The sequence below is a fragment of the Camelus bactrianus genome, chromosome 2 (assembly GCF_048773025.1).
Source record: "Camelus bactrianus isolate YW-2024 breed Bactrian camel chromosome 2, ASM4877302v1, whole genome shotgun sequence".
NCBI lineage: Eukaryota > Metazoa > Chordata > Mammalia > Artiodactyla > Camelidae > Camelus > Camelus bactrianus.
Genome location: NC_133540.1, coordinates 62,184,136 through 62,198,576, shown reverse-complemented (window position 1 = coordinate 62,198,576; position 14,441 = coordinate 62,184,136). Strand labels below are relative to the sequence as shown.

At 37.0% G+C, this 14,441-nt stretch overlaps 1 protein-coding gene across 3 annotated transcripts in view; it reads right to left on the bottom strand.

The window, feature by feature from the left end:
- Positions 1–14,441, bottom strand: part of PPA2 (inorganic pyrophosphatase 2) — a 79,011-nt gene that overhangs the window by 31,693 nt on the left and 32,877 nt on the right. For all 3 annotated transcript variants that reach the window (XM_074342882.1, XM_074342889.1, XM_074342892.1), the window contains one exon: positions 8,818–8,944. In XM_074342882.1, coding sequence (XP_074198983.1) covers positions 8,818–8,944 — 127 coding nt within the window. The remainder of the gene's footprint in view (positions 1–8,817; positions 8,945–14,441) is intronic.

Genomic DNA, 14,441 nt, shown 5'->3' with positions numbered 1-14,441 from the left:
CTCAGTACGAAAATGGAGGGCAACACGCACAGGCAATTCACAGAAGGGAAGACACAAATAGCCAATAAATATATGAAAAAGATGTTCTATCCCAGCATCAAGCAGAAAAGTGCAAAATTAAAACAAAATACCATTTCCATCTATTAGACTGGCAAACAAACAAACCCTTTAAATGCTCAGTAATAGTATGTCATTGAAACTTCAAAACCTGTATATTAGGTATCACTATTTCCTTTATGTAAATTAGGAAACTAGGGCTCCATGGGGTTAAATAATTTACTCAAAATCTGGAAGGGAATAGAGTAACCTCAGTACAGCGTGGACCTTTGAATAACACGGGTTTGAACTACGCAGGTCCCCCTACATGTGGGTATTTTCAACATGCGTACTACTGTACTACATGGTCCATGGACGGTTGAATCTGAGGAAGCCTGAACTGCAGACATGGAGGGCCAACTGTAGAGTTACCAGCGGATTTTCAACCGTGCACGCTCGGCACCCCTAATCCCCAAGTTGTTCACGGGTCAACTGTGCTAGCTTTAAATATGGGACGACAGGCCTATGTGTGGAGAGAAGAATGTCATCAAATTTGATCAGGTGATAACATTTCCTAACTGGACGAATATCAAAAGTGTTAACAATTATTCTAGTTCCAAGACTAGATCCTCCAACCAGCAAAGAAGGATAGATTAATGGAGTGGTCCTAAACTTGGAGGAACCCATGAGAATCACCCAGAGAGACTGATCAAACTGTAGATATATTCACATCTCTAACTTGCCACCCACATCTCCACACTGAGAACCACCTGTACTTCCACGAAGAAGTTCTAGAGAAAACAAAACAAAATGCTGTTTTCATTGGCATTATTTCCACCAAACCACAACAGGAAAGGGAGAAAAGCATGCAATCAGCCGAGGATTTTTATTTTTAGATTAAAAACCAGCAACATAAATGTCATGCCACATCTCCTTGTCCATATTATTTAAAAAAATACTAGAAAATGTGCTCATGCTTGAAATTCTGGCCAAAGAGAATTAAAAATATATATATATAAGGAAAAAAAGAAAAAAGGAGGTTCAAACGCTGTGGGATGCTACCAACGGAAGTGATGTCAAGGCACAGAGCCCTCATGCCAGTTCTGCAGATGCTGCTCACAGCTAAACATGTGGACAACTGGCCTCTAAACAAAGTCTGCAGGAAGCGTGAACATATGTTTTTAATGACACTTTATAAACATTCACAAGAAATAATCCCTGCACTTTCTGCATCACAGATAGAGGTTCCAGCTCAGAGAAGTGTTTTAATAGTTGCGCTTCCTCGGAAGTACTAAAAGGTTCTATGTCTTCCATGCTGTTCTGTGCTCCGGTGCTTAAGAGCACACAGACTAGTGAACAGAATCCTTCATTTTAGTTGCCTTTTCCTTCTCCATTCTCCTTTTCTACAAATCCTACTCTTATCAATACCTGTATTGAAAATATATTCTAACATCATGACAAATGGAAATTAACAGACTTCAAAGTTAAAATCGAACAGAACAATTCTATATAGAAGCCTATTTGTATTATATCAGAAAAACTTCTTAGAAAAGACTTGGTAGATTTCTTTCCCAAAATATAAATATTCATTACCACTTCATGGGAAATTTTATGTGACCAATAAAATGAAAACCGTCCGGGTGCCTTGTACATAGAAATCCAAATGGTTTTCTAATCTAATTTTAATTGGAAGCCTACAACCAAGTGGCTAAAATTTTAGGCTTTGGGTCAGGAGACCTTCACTGAAATTTCAGCTCCATCACTTAACAGCTTCCCTAAAGTACCTAAAAATGTGCCAATGTCCCCAAGAAATCTATCCCATGATCCTTTAATTTAAATTGTGCCTTCAGCACTAACTTTGAAGATATTTTAGGTCTTTCTACTTTAGAAGAAGACAGGCTAAAAGTAATGGATTAAAATACTTCCTAAAACAACCAAAATTTAGAGAAGTCTAGGAATCATCTACTCACTAGAGGATCAACCCCGCAACTTCAGAGGTGCAGAAACTAAAGCTTCCAGAGGTTATGTGAGTTTTCCAAGGTCAGATAACTAGTACACACGAGAGACGGACTTATTTAGGCTTCCCTTACTCTTCACCATATTGTAGGAACATGACAGAAACGTGAAAAAAAAAATTGGAAGAGGTCAAGTTTCAAAAAAGAGGCAAAAGATTCCCAGTAATTTAATTTAATCTTCTTAATTATAGGACATTTTACTTGATTTGTCCCTATTCTTCAACTGCCTCCTCCACACCCCATGCCTATACACCCTGCCTATTAAGCCACACTCACTGATGAAATCAAAGGAATGAAGATCAAAAGAGCCATCTTTTTACTGGGTCTTCTAATCATAATTATCCCACTGATGCGTAAATTATTTAAGAGCAAGTGGTCAGTGCTCCCAGAAAGCAATTCCGTCTGAGGCCACAAGTATTTTTCAGAGGGGAAGTGCAATGCAATGGTGAAGAGCCCAACTGGATTCCAGTAGCTCCCATGTGACTTTAGAGACAGTCACCAACTGCCCCCACCAGTGCCTCAGTTTCCTAATCTGAAGAAAAAGAAGGGAACACTAGCACACCTTGCTTGGACTTGGGTAAACATTAAACAGATACTCCAAAAGAAGTATCCAGCACAGTTCCTAGACATGCAATAATTGCTCCAGAAATGTCAGAGCTTTTAGGATAATGATGGTGACATGCCAGCCCCTTTCTGAGCCAAAGAGTACATGCAAAGGAAAGCAAACTGAACTCTGTTCTTTCCGGTTACAAAAGTTAACATGAGCATATTTTCCCTTAAGAGTACTATGCTATTCCCTATTTTTTTCCGTAAATGACAATATTAACTTGTATTTTAGGAAGTAAAGAAATCAAATGCCATATGAATATGGCTTATTTTTAAAATAACAATTGCAGGAACACTTGAAGTGTTTATAGTACATGAAAATTTAAGTCAAATAGATTCGGTTTCCATGTGTTTATTCCTGCCTTGAAAGAAAATAAAAGAAACTACATAGTTTTATTTGACCTTTATGGTAATTTCTCTAAATGTAAGTTCAAATTCTACAAATGTGAAATACATATAAATTCTGATAATTTCAGGACAAGTGTAATGCTTGTCCTTGAAAAATTTCCAACTGCTTCATTTTACAGAATTCCCTTATTACTCATGTAATTTATTCATCCCAGAATGTATCTACATCAATATAATTGTTCTGATTTCAATTTTTGTTTTTTAATTTTTTAAACCTTGAAAGTCACTGCACAGGCAATAGTTATTATAGGACAACAGACAGTTTTAATTTATTTAAAGACCAGACAGGGAAAGCTATAGCTCAAGTGGTAGAGCACATGCTTAGCATACATGAGGTCCTGGGTTCAATCCCCAGTACCTCCCCTAAAAATAAAGCTCAACTACCTCCCTTTCCCACCAAAAAAGTAAATAAATACAAAAAAATAAAGACCAAGCAAAAGAAATCTTTATTGTTCTGTGAGTTAATACAGCTTCTAGGTTTAAATTACCTACTCATGACATTACTTCACCTGACATAAGGTCCTTAGGCATCACTGGCAGTTCTGAAGAGGCTCAAACATCTGGTGAATATTCGAAGCTCTACATTATAGAAGGTGGTTAATTTAACCAAGAGAAAGATTATGCATACCCTAGCATCTCAATCTTCTTAAGAAGCTCTGAACTTGGTTATTTCATAACCAAGCGCTATTATCTGTAACAGCCAAAGCATCCTCTAGTAACAATTTAGGTGCCCGGAGTTTTAATAACTCTTTCAGGCCATTAAAGTACCATTAAGAGCATTAGGGGCTGGAACCTAATTACAGTGCATTAAATGGTCTTGGTGCTCTTGAAGTGTTAATGAGCCAGTCAAACTGACCAATACTTCTATCAGGAAGTACATGGAACTTGTCCTTAAATATTATTTATATATTTTTTTAGATTCTGAAAGTGGCTAACTCCAGTTTCAGAAGGCAAAACTTGAAGATTTAAATAATAATGTTAAAATTACAGAAATAGAGCCAGCAACCATAGTTTCTTTTTAATTGAAACATGTTCTCTAATGCAATGGCTAGTTTTAGTTCAGTCATGTCAAAGTTAAAAAAAACAACTATAAACATTAAAACAGAATATTAGCGTCTACCAAAGTCTGCACATGTCCCTTAGGATCAAAGAAGTTATTTCTTAACAAATAAAACAATCCCAGAACTTCCTTGCAGAATCATAACTTAAATGTGTCCAGATAAATACAGCAAAAAATATACAGATAGATAATGAGTCTATTGTCTATAAATTAAAACAGACTTTATTTTCAAAAAAGAAAAAAGAGGTACCGACTGAAAAAAAACCCAGCTTCTTTCTCTTAAGGTAGTGGAAATTAACAGGAGCGAGTTATTTTTTAAATGTCTAAATAACAATAAGGATGTATAGGAAATAATAAAAAATTTTCTCTATAAATTTCTGTATTACACACATCCTCAGAAAATTACATAATTAAAAAATTTCTACCTAGATACCCTTCCCTACATTTTTTTAATCCTTCCTCCTATTGAATAAAAATGCCAAGAAGTATAGATGGCAAATGTTTAAACTGTTGAAAAAAAAAAATCACTTACTCCTTTGTGATTTTTAATTCATATTGTTTATATTTGAAGTTCCTACATTAGATATTTAAAGCTATTTAAGAAGAAGTTGACCAAAAAAAACCAAAACAGAACAAAATAAACCATTTCTGACATGTATGGACTCTGACATGTATGAAATCAATCTCCCATGCATTTTCTGTAAAAATTTTTGAAAATGTGGGCCAGCTAACAATGAGAAAGGAAAGTAGAGTACATGAAAGAATGTAAGAAAGGACAAAACTAATAACCCAGAAAGGCGATGAGAAGACACCCCATGATGACAGCTATGCAGCGGGCTTGAGAATACAGCCTGTCCACGTAAACAGTACGATAAACCAAGTAAATAATATGCACATAAACACCGTGAATGCTAGTTATTGGTTTTCAATTTTCAGATTCAAGAGATAAAATAAGAAAAACAGTTATAGTTAAAGAAGAACTTACACATTATAAATGCTGAAGCTGTAGGACTCATAGCTGAGGGAAGCCGGGTAGCAGGGGACAGAGAAGAAGTACGGAAACCTCAGTGCCCTGGCTTGACACGGGGCAGCCACGAGTTAGTGTTCAAAATTAATGAAGCCATAAATACAGCTTGAAGTGTAATACCTAGAGTTACTAAGATAACAGGAGAAGAAATAGGGTAACCAAATTGAGAAATGTGTAAGACGTTAGATTCCTAATCTTTCAAAGCAGCAAGTTGGGTCAGCAAGGAAAAGACATAAATTAAGAAACAGAGGTGTGAGCACGTTGTTCACAGAAGAGGAGCAACCACTCAAGAGAACTAAAAACCATACGGGGAGAAGATGTGAGAAGTCAGACGGGTGGGTGGGGTTTGAGAAGAGGGACGGAGGATGTTTGATACACCTTTTTTATATTTCTGAGTTTTTTCCCCCAAGTATATGACTATTTTTTATAATTAAAAAAATGCCATTCAAGATCTTATATTCATGATTTTTAGAGGGTACATGTGGGAGTGACACACAGTAAAATGTTTACAGGGTGCTTGACTTGAAATTACTGTTAATTAATTTTCAAAGATGTCCAGTAGACACAACAGCACCAAACTGTCAATTTCCATTAGCTAATGTTTATTTAATCATAGGAATGCAAACACATAGCTTTACCTCACTCTACTAAAGCCGTAAACTGTCCTAGAGACGCTTCTCCCAATCTCAAAACCATGAAGTTGCTGCCTTTACTTCTGAGGCTTCCTCGCCCTTGCCAAGGCTCTATTTTTAACCTGTAACATTCTATAAAATATGCCACATGCTTACAATGCTTCAGCTCCCCCGAATTATAAGTTAAGCACCTTTAGAAGATGAATTATGATGATACAAGATAAAACTATTAAATAGAGTAATCAAGTCACATAAACTGATTTTGTGAAAATTCCTTCACAAATTTAGGATGCTTTCAACTCTCGTAATGCCCGAGCGTCTCTCAGCCCCTCAAAGCCCCCTTTAGAGGTGTTGATAAAGCACAGACAGCGCACTAGGCTAAGTAGTGAAGAAGAAAAGGGAAGACGAGGAATGATGTCCGCCCATTAATATTTGCTTGAGCAGCAGGACAACAGAAACTCTGTCTTTTGTCTGAAATTGTGTGAGAAAATAGCTGGGTGATGTTAGAGAGATAGAATAAATATAAGCCAAAACTTGAGCTTAAATTGAAAATAAAAGCTGAGAAGATGGCAGAGTACTAGGACCATGAGCTGGCCTCTCCTCGTGACTACAACGAAACCACAACTGACTGCTAAAAATAAATGCTGATTCACAGGTTACCTAGTATTCTATGATTTAGGATTAAAAAAAAAATTTATACTGCAATCTCTTCAGCCTTTCAATTTACGCCTACAGTTTTTTCTTGGGTCACTATAAAATAAGAGAGAAAAGAGAAGAAATGTGGAATATATTACAGTAACATGCAGGTAAAAGGAATGAGAAGTCATAAAAGAAAACACTCATAACTCTTAAAACTACAGAATGTACTTTACAAAATCTAGATACGTAAGAGCTCTTCAGGTACTGGTGCTCTCCCCTGTGAACAATATGCAAACATCCTTGGTGTAAACAGCTTCCATTTCCCCCCGTATACCTCATTCACCCGGGAAATAAACACAGAGCACGATGTCAGCTACCATTTTAGAGCATATGTCAATAATACTCACCTAGTCTTTAAAGATTTTAAAAACATTGTGAAGCATTGTTGTATTTAAGATGAAGATAATATATGTATTCACTTTTTAATGTAATGAAAGAAAGATCTTTTTTCCTTCAAAACAAGCATTTCTTATCTTAATTATTCTAGTTTGATAATTTCCTCTCAACCTTAACAGGCCTCAGCTTTTCTGCATGCCTTTCTGTACAAGTCTACACAACAAGAATTTAGAAGATGTTGCCCAAAGTACAAAGTCATCTCCATTCTGGATGCAAACAGAAATAAGGTGAAAATAGAATTAAAATGCTTCATTCTAATCCTTAAGAAACTCTAGAAGAAGTAAGGTACTTAGCCTGTGAAATCTGGTTTCAAAACTGCTAGTTACAAATACTGCAAATTACTACAAAAATGAAGTGCTCAGTATAGTATGGACCATGGATAATAATCAGATTGAAATGAGTTCAAATGATAGTTCTACTACTTACTAAATGTGCAGACTTGGGCAAATTATTTAAATCCTTTGAGATTCTTCTAAATTAAGAATAATAATGTGTATTAGGACAGGCACCAGTGTTTGGCATATGTTAGGGAGTTTAAAATATTGATCACATCGCCAACAGTACTGGGCTATAGACTAGTTTCATTCTCAGCCTCTCCAGTTTAAAGGGACAGCTCTCACTAGAGTGTCATGACCTTAGTGTGACACATCACAAATGAATCAGCTGGATGATTTGCTTTTGCTGGCTGTGGCAGCATTATATTATCAGTTCTCATTTGAGGAGCAGCTAATGTATTAAAAATTTTTAAACTTGGTATTTATTTATTTTTGTTACATATATATAAGAGAAATATGGTAATAAAGAAACCCAGGGTAAAACAATGGACAGATAACAAATATATATGGTGCTGTCCTAGTAGACATTATTATGTACATATTATAGGCTCAAGTCTCATATTTTAATTGCGGTTTTCAAGTTTTAGTTTTGACCCTGAGGCTATTTGTACTTCACCCTATCAGACCCCTTCCTTTCTCAATTACAAGCAAGACCGGCATAAAATTACTCTTGCCGTTCCATGTGCAGGAAAAGGTTTCAAACACACAGAAATTAAGAGAGGTTAAAACATGAGTTAATGAGTATTAGTCAATTCAGAAACGGTATATTTCCAGTTGGGATAAGAATGGAGGTCTAGGAAAAAACAAAGATCCTGAATAAGGATAAGCCTGAAAGGAAAAAGGCTAGAAAAACAGGGGGAATAATTGGTCAAAGAATAATAACAGTGGCCATATATTCAACGCTCGATATGTGACAGCCAGATGCTTTAAGTAAATCTCATACACTGTCAACAACCTCACAAGTAAGTATAATTACCTCCACGGACAGATGAGCAAACTGAAATTCAGAGAAGTTAAATGATCAACCCAAAGTCACTCAGTAGGAAGCAGCACAGCCAGATGGCAAGCTGAAGTCTATGACTCCAGGGGAAGTCAACTCTTCATCATACCAAGCTCTTTCTGCAACTTAAATTCTGGGACATCAAAACTTTGTTAGAGAGAGGGCAGTTATCTTTCCCTTCCTTTGTACAAGACAGAACAAAAACTAGGTATAGAAACAGCTTATGTCCTTGATGAACACTCCCCTTCTTTAGTTTTTTTCCTGCTACTCAAATAAAAGAGAGATTTAAGAAAAAGAAGGAAGGGAGAAAGGGAAGATGGGAGGAAGAAGGAACCCCATAGGAAGTACTTTCTTAATCTGAAGTATCATTTGTCCATCCACATTCCTTTCTTTCTCTCATTCCTCCTAGCAACATGAGGAGGAACAACTTAGACACAATCATATTGGACTGCCCTTTATATTCCAAGGAGCAAGAATAAAAAAATGAAACATATAAATTTAAGTCCCAATATATACATTGTGCTTTACACAAGCCTCTTTTAAATTCTAAGAACTCCAATGACACACTGACTTACTTCTGTTTCTGGAAAGTTACAGACTTACCATGAAACTTTGAGGCTTCAGGATCATTTACATTGATAGCAATTAATTTCCAATCTGTTTCACCCTGATCAATAAGAGCCAAAATCCCAAGGATCTTCACACGAATAACATCTCCACGAGAAAGGACCTTTAAAGAGAAAAGAACCTCAATATTTGCAAGGCTTTGGAAAAGTTTACTCATATATCATAAAAATCCATATGAAGGATTAAAAGCACTATAGACTGAAATGTAACAAAATTTAATAATTAAAAAATATTGTAAACACAGTCATAAAGCCTTTTATGATACCCTTTTTTAGAATAGGTATCTTGATCCCTTTTTGGAAATTGAAGTTACTTAGAGATCTTAAAATTTAATGTACTGGGCCTAGAAACTCATACTAAACAGAAAATAAACCCAAGTATATCATGGCATAATATAAATCTGGCTTCTGCTGCTTAGGGGTAAAGAGACATGAGAATCCCTTGAAACTGCTCCACAGTAGCTTTTCTGCAAACCATATTTATCAGTTACCAGTAAAAGTAAATTTTTAACATATTCGAATATAGCCTTAAGAAGATAATGAGTGACAAAGAAATATATAAATATGTTAAAGATACAGACAAAGCAGGTTTCATAAAATGCTTTAAAGAGATTTTGAAGGAAACCAAGAAACAGCATGATGTTGAAGCAGATGTTCCTTGTGCTAAAGAAAGTTATTTCAGTGGTTCCTTCCAGTTGCCAATGCCAAGTTTATATCCATGCATTCTTTCTATAGCCTTTTATTTTTAAAGGTCTAGTTAGCTATAGAATTTCACTGTAAGCTGAAATTTGAACACACACTTCAGAATAATTCCTTCGTGATTCAAAATGCAGCTTTACATTTGGAAATCGTGGCTTGCAAAAGAAATCCACTGTTGTGTCTTCAAATTATTTGAGAGAAAAAACCAGATCTCATACCATAACGTCAAATAAATCCTTGCAGAACATTTGCAAAATGAATCTAAAATCTTAATATAAACCTACATGAAGTTGTAATTAGTTTACACAACAGATTAGTGTGACTGTATAAACTAAACTGAAATACCAGTTTTGGGAAAATATGCGCAATTATATTAATCAGACTCGTACACGTTTAGGCTCCATTAAGTATCCAGCACTGTATCAGACACTGGGTATACAAAAAGAAAGCATCCCCTTTCTTAAAGGTTTACAATCTTGTTGGGGAGACTTACACACCTCATGCCAGGAGGTCCTTTATAAAACAAAAGTGTTCAAAGTCAAAGTTACCACACACTCATCAATGAAAGGCTGGCTATATTGATTTACGCAGTGATAAACTGGATCACTGGTTCCCGACCAGAGGCAATTTTGCCCTCTAGAGGACATCTGGCAATGTCTGGGGACATTTTTGGCTGTCACGACTGGGGAGGTATTATCAGCACCTAGCAGAAGACGCCAGGGATGCTGCACAGGACTGTCTCCTGTAACAGAATCATCCACCTGGAATGTCAACAGTGCCAAAGCTGGGGAGCCTGCAGAGACTCCGCTGGCAGGGGTGTCAATCGGAGTTACTGGGGATCACATATAGCTTTTAAAGGCATATTCTGAATTGTTTGATTTTTATTCATACTTATTTTGAAATTTCATACAGCGTGAGAGCAGATTTGAGATTTTTATAGTTACAAGGGCAAGCAAGAAGCATGTCTGGGGATTATCACGTTGCATCAGAATGATAAATGCCCTCTGATCTCATAAGCAACAGAAAGGGATTAGACACACCCCTGCCTTGCTATATAACACCTTTAAAAACTGGAAAGGAAATTCTCTCAAACCAAAAACTCAGGATAAGATACTTAGGAACAAATGGTAAAATTCTTAAGAACACCCTACAACTCAATTTGGTCTAGAGCAGTTCAACAAATTTATGCAGAACACATCTGGTTAGATACCAAATGAATAATACTTCTCAAAGAACTTATACCTTAAAAACTTCTATGCCTGTGATTCTAGGTCTATTATGAAATTCCAGGACTCTGCTCCTTTCCCTTTGCCCATTCGCAAATGTGGTGTTAAAAGAGGCTTTCTTCTACGACGCTCCTTACAGATGACTTAAGGACTAGCCAGGCATAGCCAGGCATAGCCAGGCACAAGACAAAGGAGCGCAGTCCCAACGAAGACCTACTGTTTAGAGGGTGGTTACGTACTTGCTTCGTATTTACTAAATATTATTTCGGATCTCATTAACTAAAACTGCTTGCATATAAGATGAATCCTATTTTCTCAGTTCCATTCTAAAACTCTCAGTCTACTCTGTGAGGAAATTAACGTACACAGCAGATTCTGTTACTAATTCCCTGGGAGTTACATAGCTGACCACGTTTCAAAAATGAGCTGACATTCTGAAACAAGAACATAGACATGCCTCAAAGGTTTTAAGCAGAATCAGAATAAGGTTATTATAGACTTTTCCAGCTATTCTAAAAGCATTTCAAAAGATACGATTTTTAAGTCACAAATATGTGGGGTCGAATTCTTCCTCCACCATTCCTAGAAGGCGCCTGAGGCCAATTACTCCACACGGTATTGGAGGACTTAGTTTCTCAACAGTAAAATGAAGACTGTATCACTTATTCCTTGATGTAAAGATGAAGAGCAAAAGAAACCACAGATGCATGAACAAGAACATAAGAGGTCCCCTCCAGACGGTATTTGTTCTCTCTGGGCTCTGCAGGTACTTGGCAGCTCACATTTGTCAACTGCTAACTCTTGGGGACCTGGACCGAGCAGAATAGAACAGTGGCCCACAACAGAAGTTCTGTGCTGATTCAGAATCTGAAGAATGAAGTAAAACTTCAACTGGACCCGATCAATATAAAAAACCACGGAAACTAAAATTGCTCAAAGCCTGTTATCCTGTATATTAGGTTTTTACTGTCACGTAACAAATTATTATAAACCTAAAGGCTTAAAAGAGTGTAAATTTATTATCTCACAGTTTCCATGGGTCAGGAGTCCAGGCACAGCATGGCTAGGTTCTCTGCTTATGGCCTGACAAGGCTGAAATCAAGGTGCTGGCCAGGCTGGGCTTTGATCTGAAGGTTCTAAAGGAGAATCCCCTCAAATTCAGTTCTTTGCAGTTGCGGGTCTGAGGTCCCCCTTAACTTGCTGGATGTCAAGCAGGGACTGCTCTCTGCAACTAGAAGCCAACCGCATTCCTTTTCACCTGCCCTCTTTCCTCCATCTTCAAAGCAGCAATAGTATATCAGTTCCTCTCACAATCCCATCCTCTGACTTCTGCCACCAGCCGGAGAAAACTCCTTGCTCTTAAGGGCTCGTGTAATTACCATGGACCTGCATGGGAAATTCAGGATAATCTTCCTACTTAAAGTAATTGTGCTGTATAAAATAATATAATTAAGGGAGTAACATCTTACCATATTCACAGATTCCAGAGACTGACAACTTTGAGGGCTATTTTAGGAACTCTGCCTACCACAGGCAGCTATCCCAAAAGAAACTAAAAAGAAAAGGCTACATTCAGGAAAACGTTTAACTTTATCAACTTTATCTAACAGGAAACAAACTGGAAAAAATATCCAACAAAATTAAAATGTTTACATATTTATCCAAGAAAGAAGAAAACATGGAAAGATTAAAATAATATGATTTATTGGGAGAGCAGGATTGTGAGGGAAGGTTTATACTTAACCTCTATGACTATAACTAATTAAAATTTTCTTGAAAAACATATTATTGAAAGAAAGAAATCCTAAAAATTGAAGCAGTCTGGGTCAAAGATAAGAATAAAACCAGGCAAAAATAAGAAACCTGTTTCCATGGAAGGAAAAAAAGTGTTTTAGTAATTACTGGGTTTACATAGTAGCAAGACCTATAAAATGATAAGTTCTAAAATAAACTATATTTTATTTACTGGCAATGGCAGTACACAGAAACCCTTTTTTTCCCTTTTATATAACATCTAATTATTTTATCATTCAAGGATGTCTGCCCTTCTCTTGGTAGCTCTTGGTCCGTAAGAATTTCTCCTATACCTCGCAATATTCTGATCAACATTAAACCAGCAGTATATTCGCTTGGTCATTTCTAATTAATATTACATTTACACAAAATACAACAATAATTAGTCAATATATTTTCAGTAATAATGTACTAAACACCTACTATGTACCAACTTTCCTACGTAAAATACAAAAGTATGCTTTCAAGATTAATTAATATCTTATTAAAAATCACTTACATTTGAAAATTTTAATTTTGATCCACTTATTTAGTGACTTTGACAGGTTTATTTAAAAGTCTGTATATCACGTTTTCTTGGATTCATTTGCTTTTTCAATAATGAATTAGTATTACTAAGTCAAATAAATTTATCAGGTACATAGATTTTCATGATTTCCAGTTACCAATTTCATTAATTACATGCTCACTGACAAATTTTTACAAAAGTGAAAATAAGACATTTTCATTTAATCTTTTCATTCACCCTTAATATCTGCATAAGAATTTAAATTAACTTAATAATCTGTACTTAATATGAACTGAGTGGCCCCAAGGATTACACCCTCAGAATAAGTTTTCTACTCTATAGACATTCTATCAGTGTAATGTCATTTAATTTAGTGACTCTTCTCATCATTAAATACAACACTGGAAAGTGACCAGAGTATATAATATGGCATCTGGAGCAGAGGAGGTTCTCACTAAAAATGTCCCAAAATAAACTTTTAAACTATAGCTTAAATTTGAAAGAAAGCAAACAGCTTGGCCATATTTATGCTGGAGACACAGAGGAATTACAGGGTCGCACACACACACATACACTCAAATGAGCCCCTGTGTGTCCCTAACCGGGTATAAAACTAGAACTCTGAGTGGGATGTGGCCCTCTCCTCCAGGAATGGAATAAGAGGCGGGAAAGGAAAGGAAGAGGGAGGAAGGGGGTGGGAGAAGAGAAGAACCAGGAAGAAGAGGAAGGAAGTGGAAGAACAGGAGAAAAAGCAGAGAAGGAACAGAAAGTCTAAGGAGAGGGTGAAGAAGAGGAGGAAAAAGAGGCAGAGGAATAAGGAAGGAGAAGAAGGAAGAAGAGAAAGAAAAGAGAATAGTAACAAAACAACACAGTACATAAAAAAAGTGACAGAGGATCCGAGGAAACTACTTACTAGATAACAAGTCTAGGAGCCTACAGGCACTGACACAGGTTTCCAGTGAGAACTGACTTAATCTCAGCTAGAAGAACACGATCTGAGCAGTGATTCGGTTGGAGACGTCTTACCGCGAGCAGATGCTGTGTGAGGCGCTGAATCCTGTCCCCACAGAGCTCACTGCCGCCTCACAGACAGGACCACACCAGCGCCCAGCACTCTCAGTACTGAGGGGCACAGACCAGGGAGCCCGCACCGCGGTCCACGAGGGTAAGGGGAGACTTCCGAGAGGAAGCGGTATCTCAGTCGAGATCTGAGGGACGAGCAGGCAGAGGTGAAGTGAAAGAAGGGGGAAGGAAGATCAAGTGAAGGAGGAAGAATGTTCCATTCTATGTAGAGGGACAGGCTGTGGAGGCCTGGACGCGAGTAAGAGCCGATAGAGCTGCAGACCTGAAGTTCAGCACAGCCGCAGGGCAGTG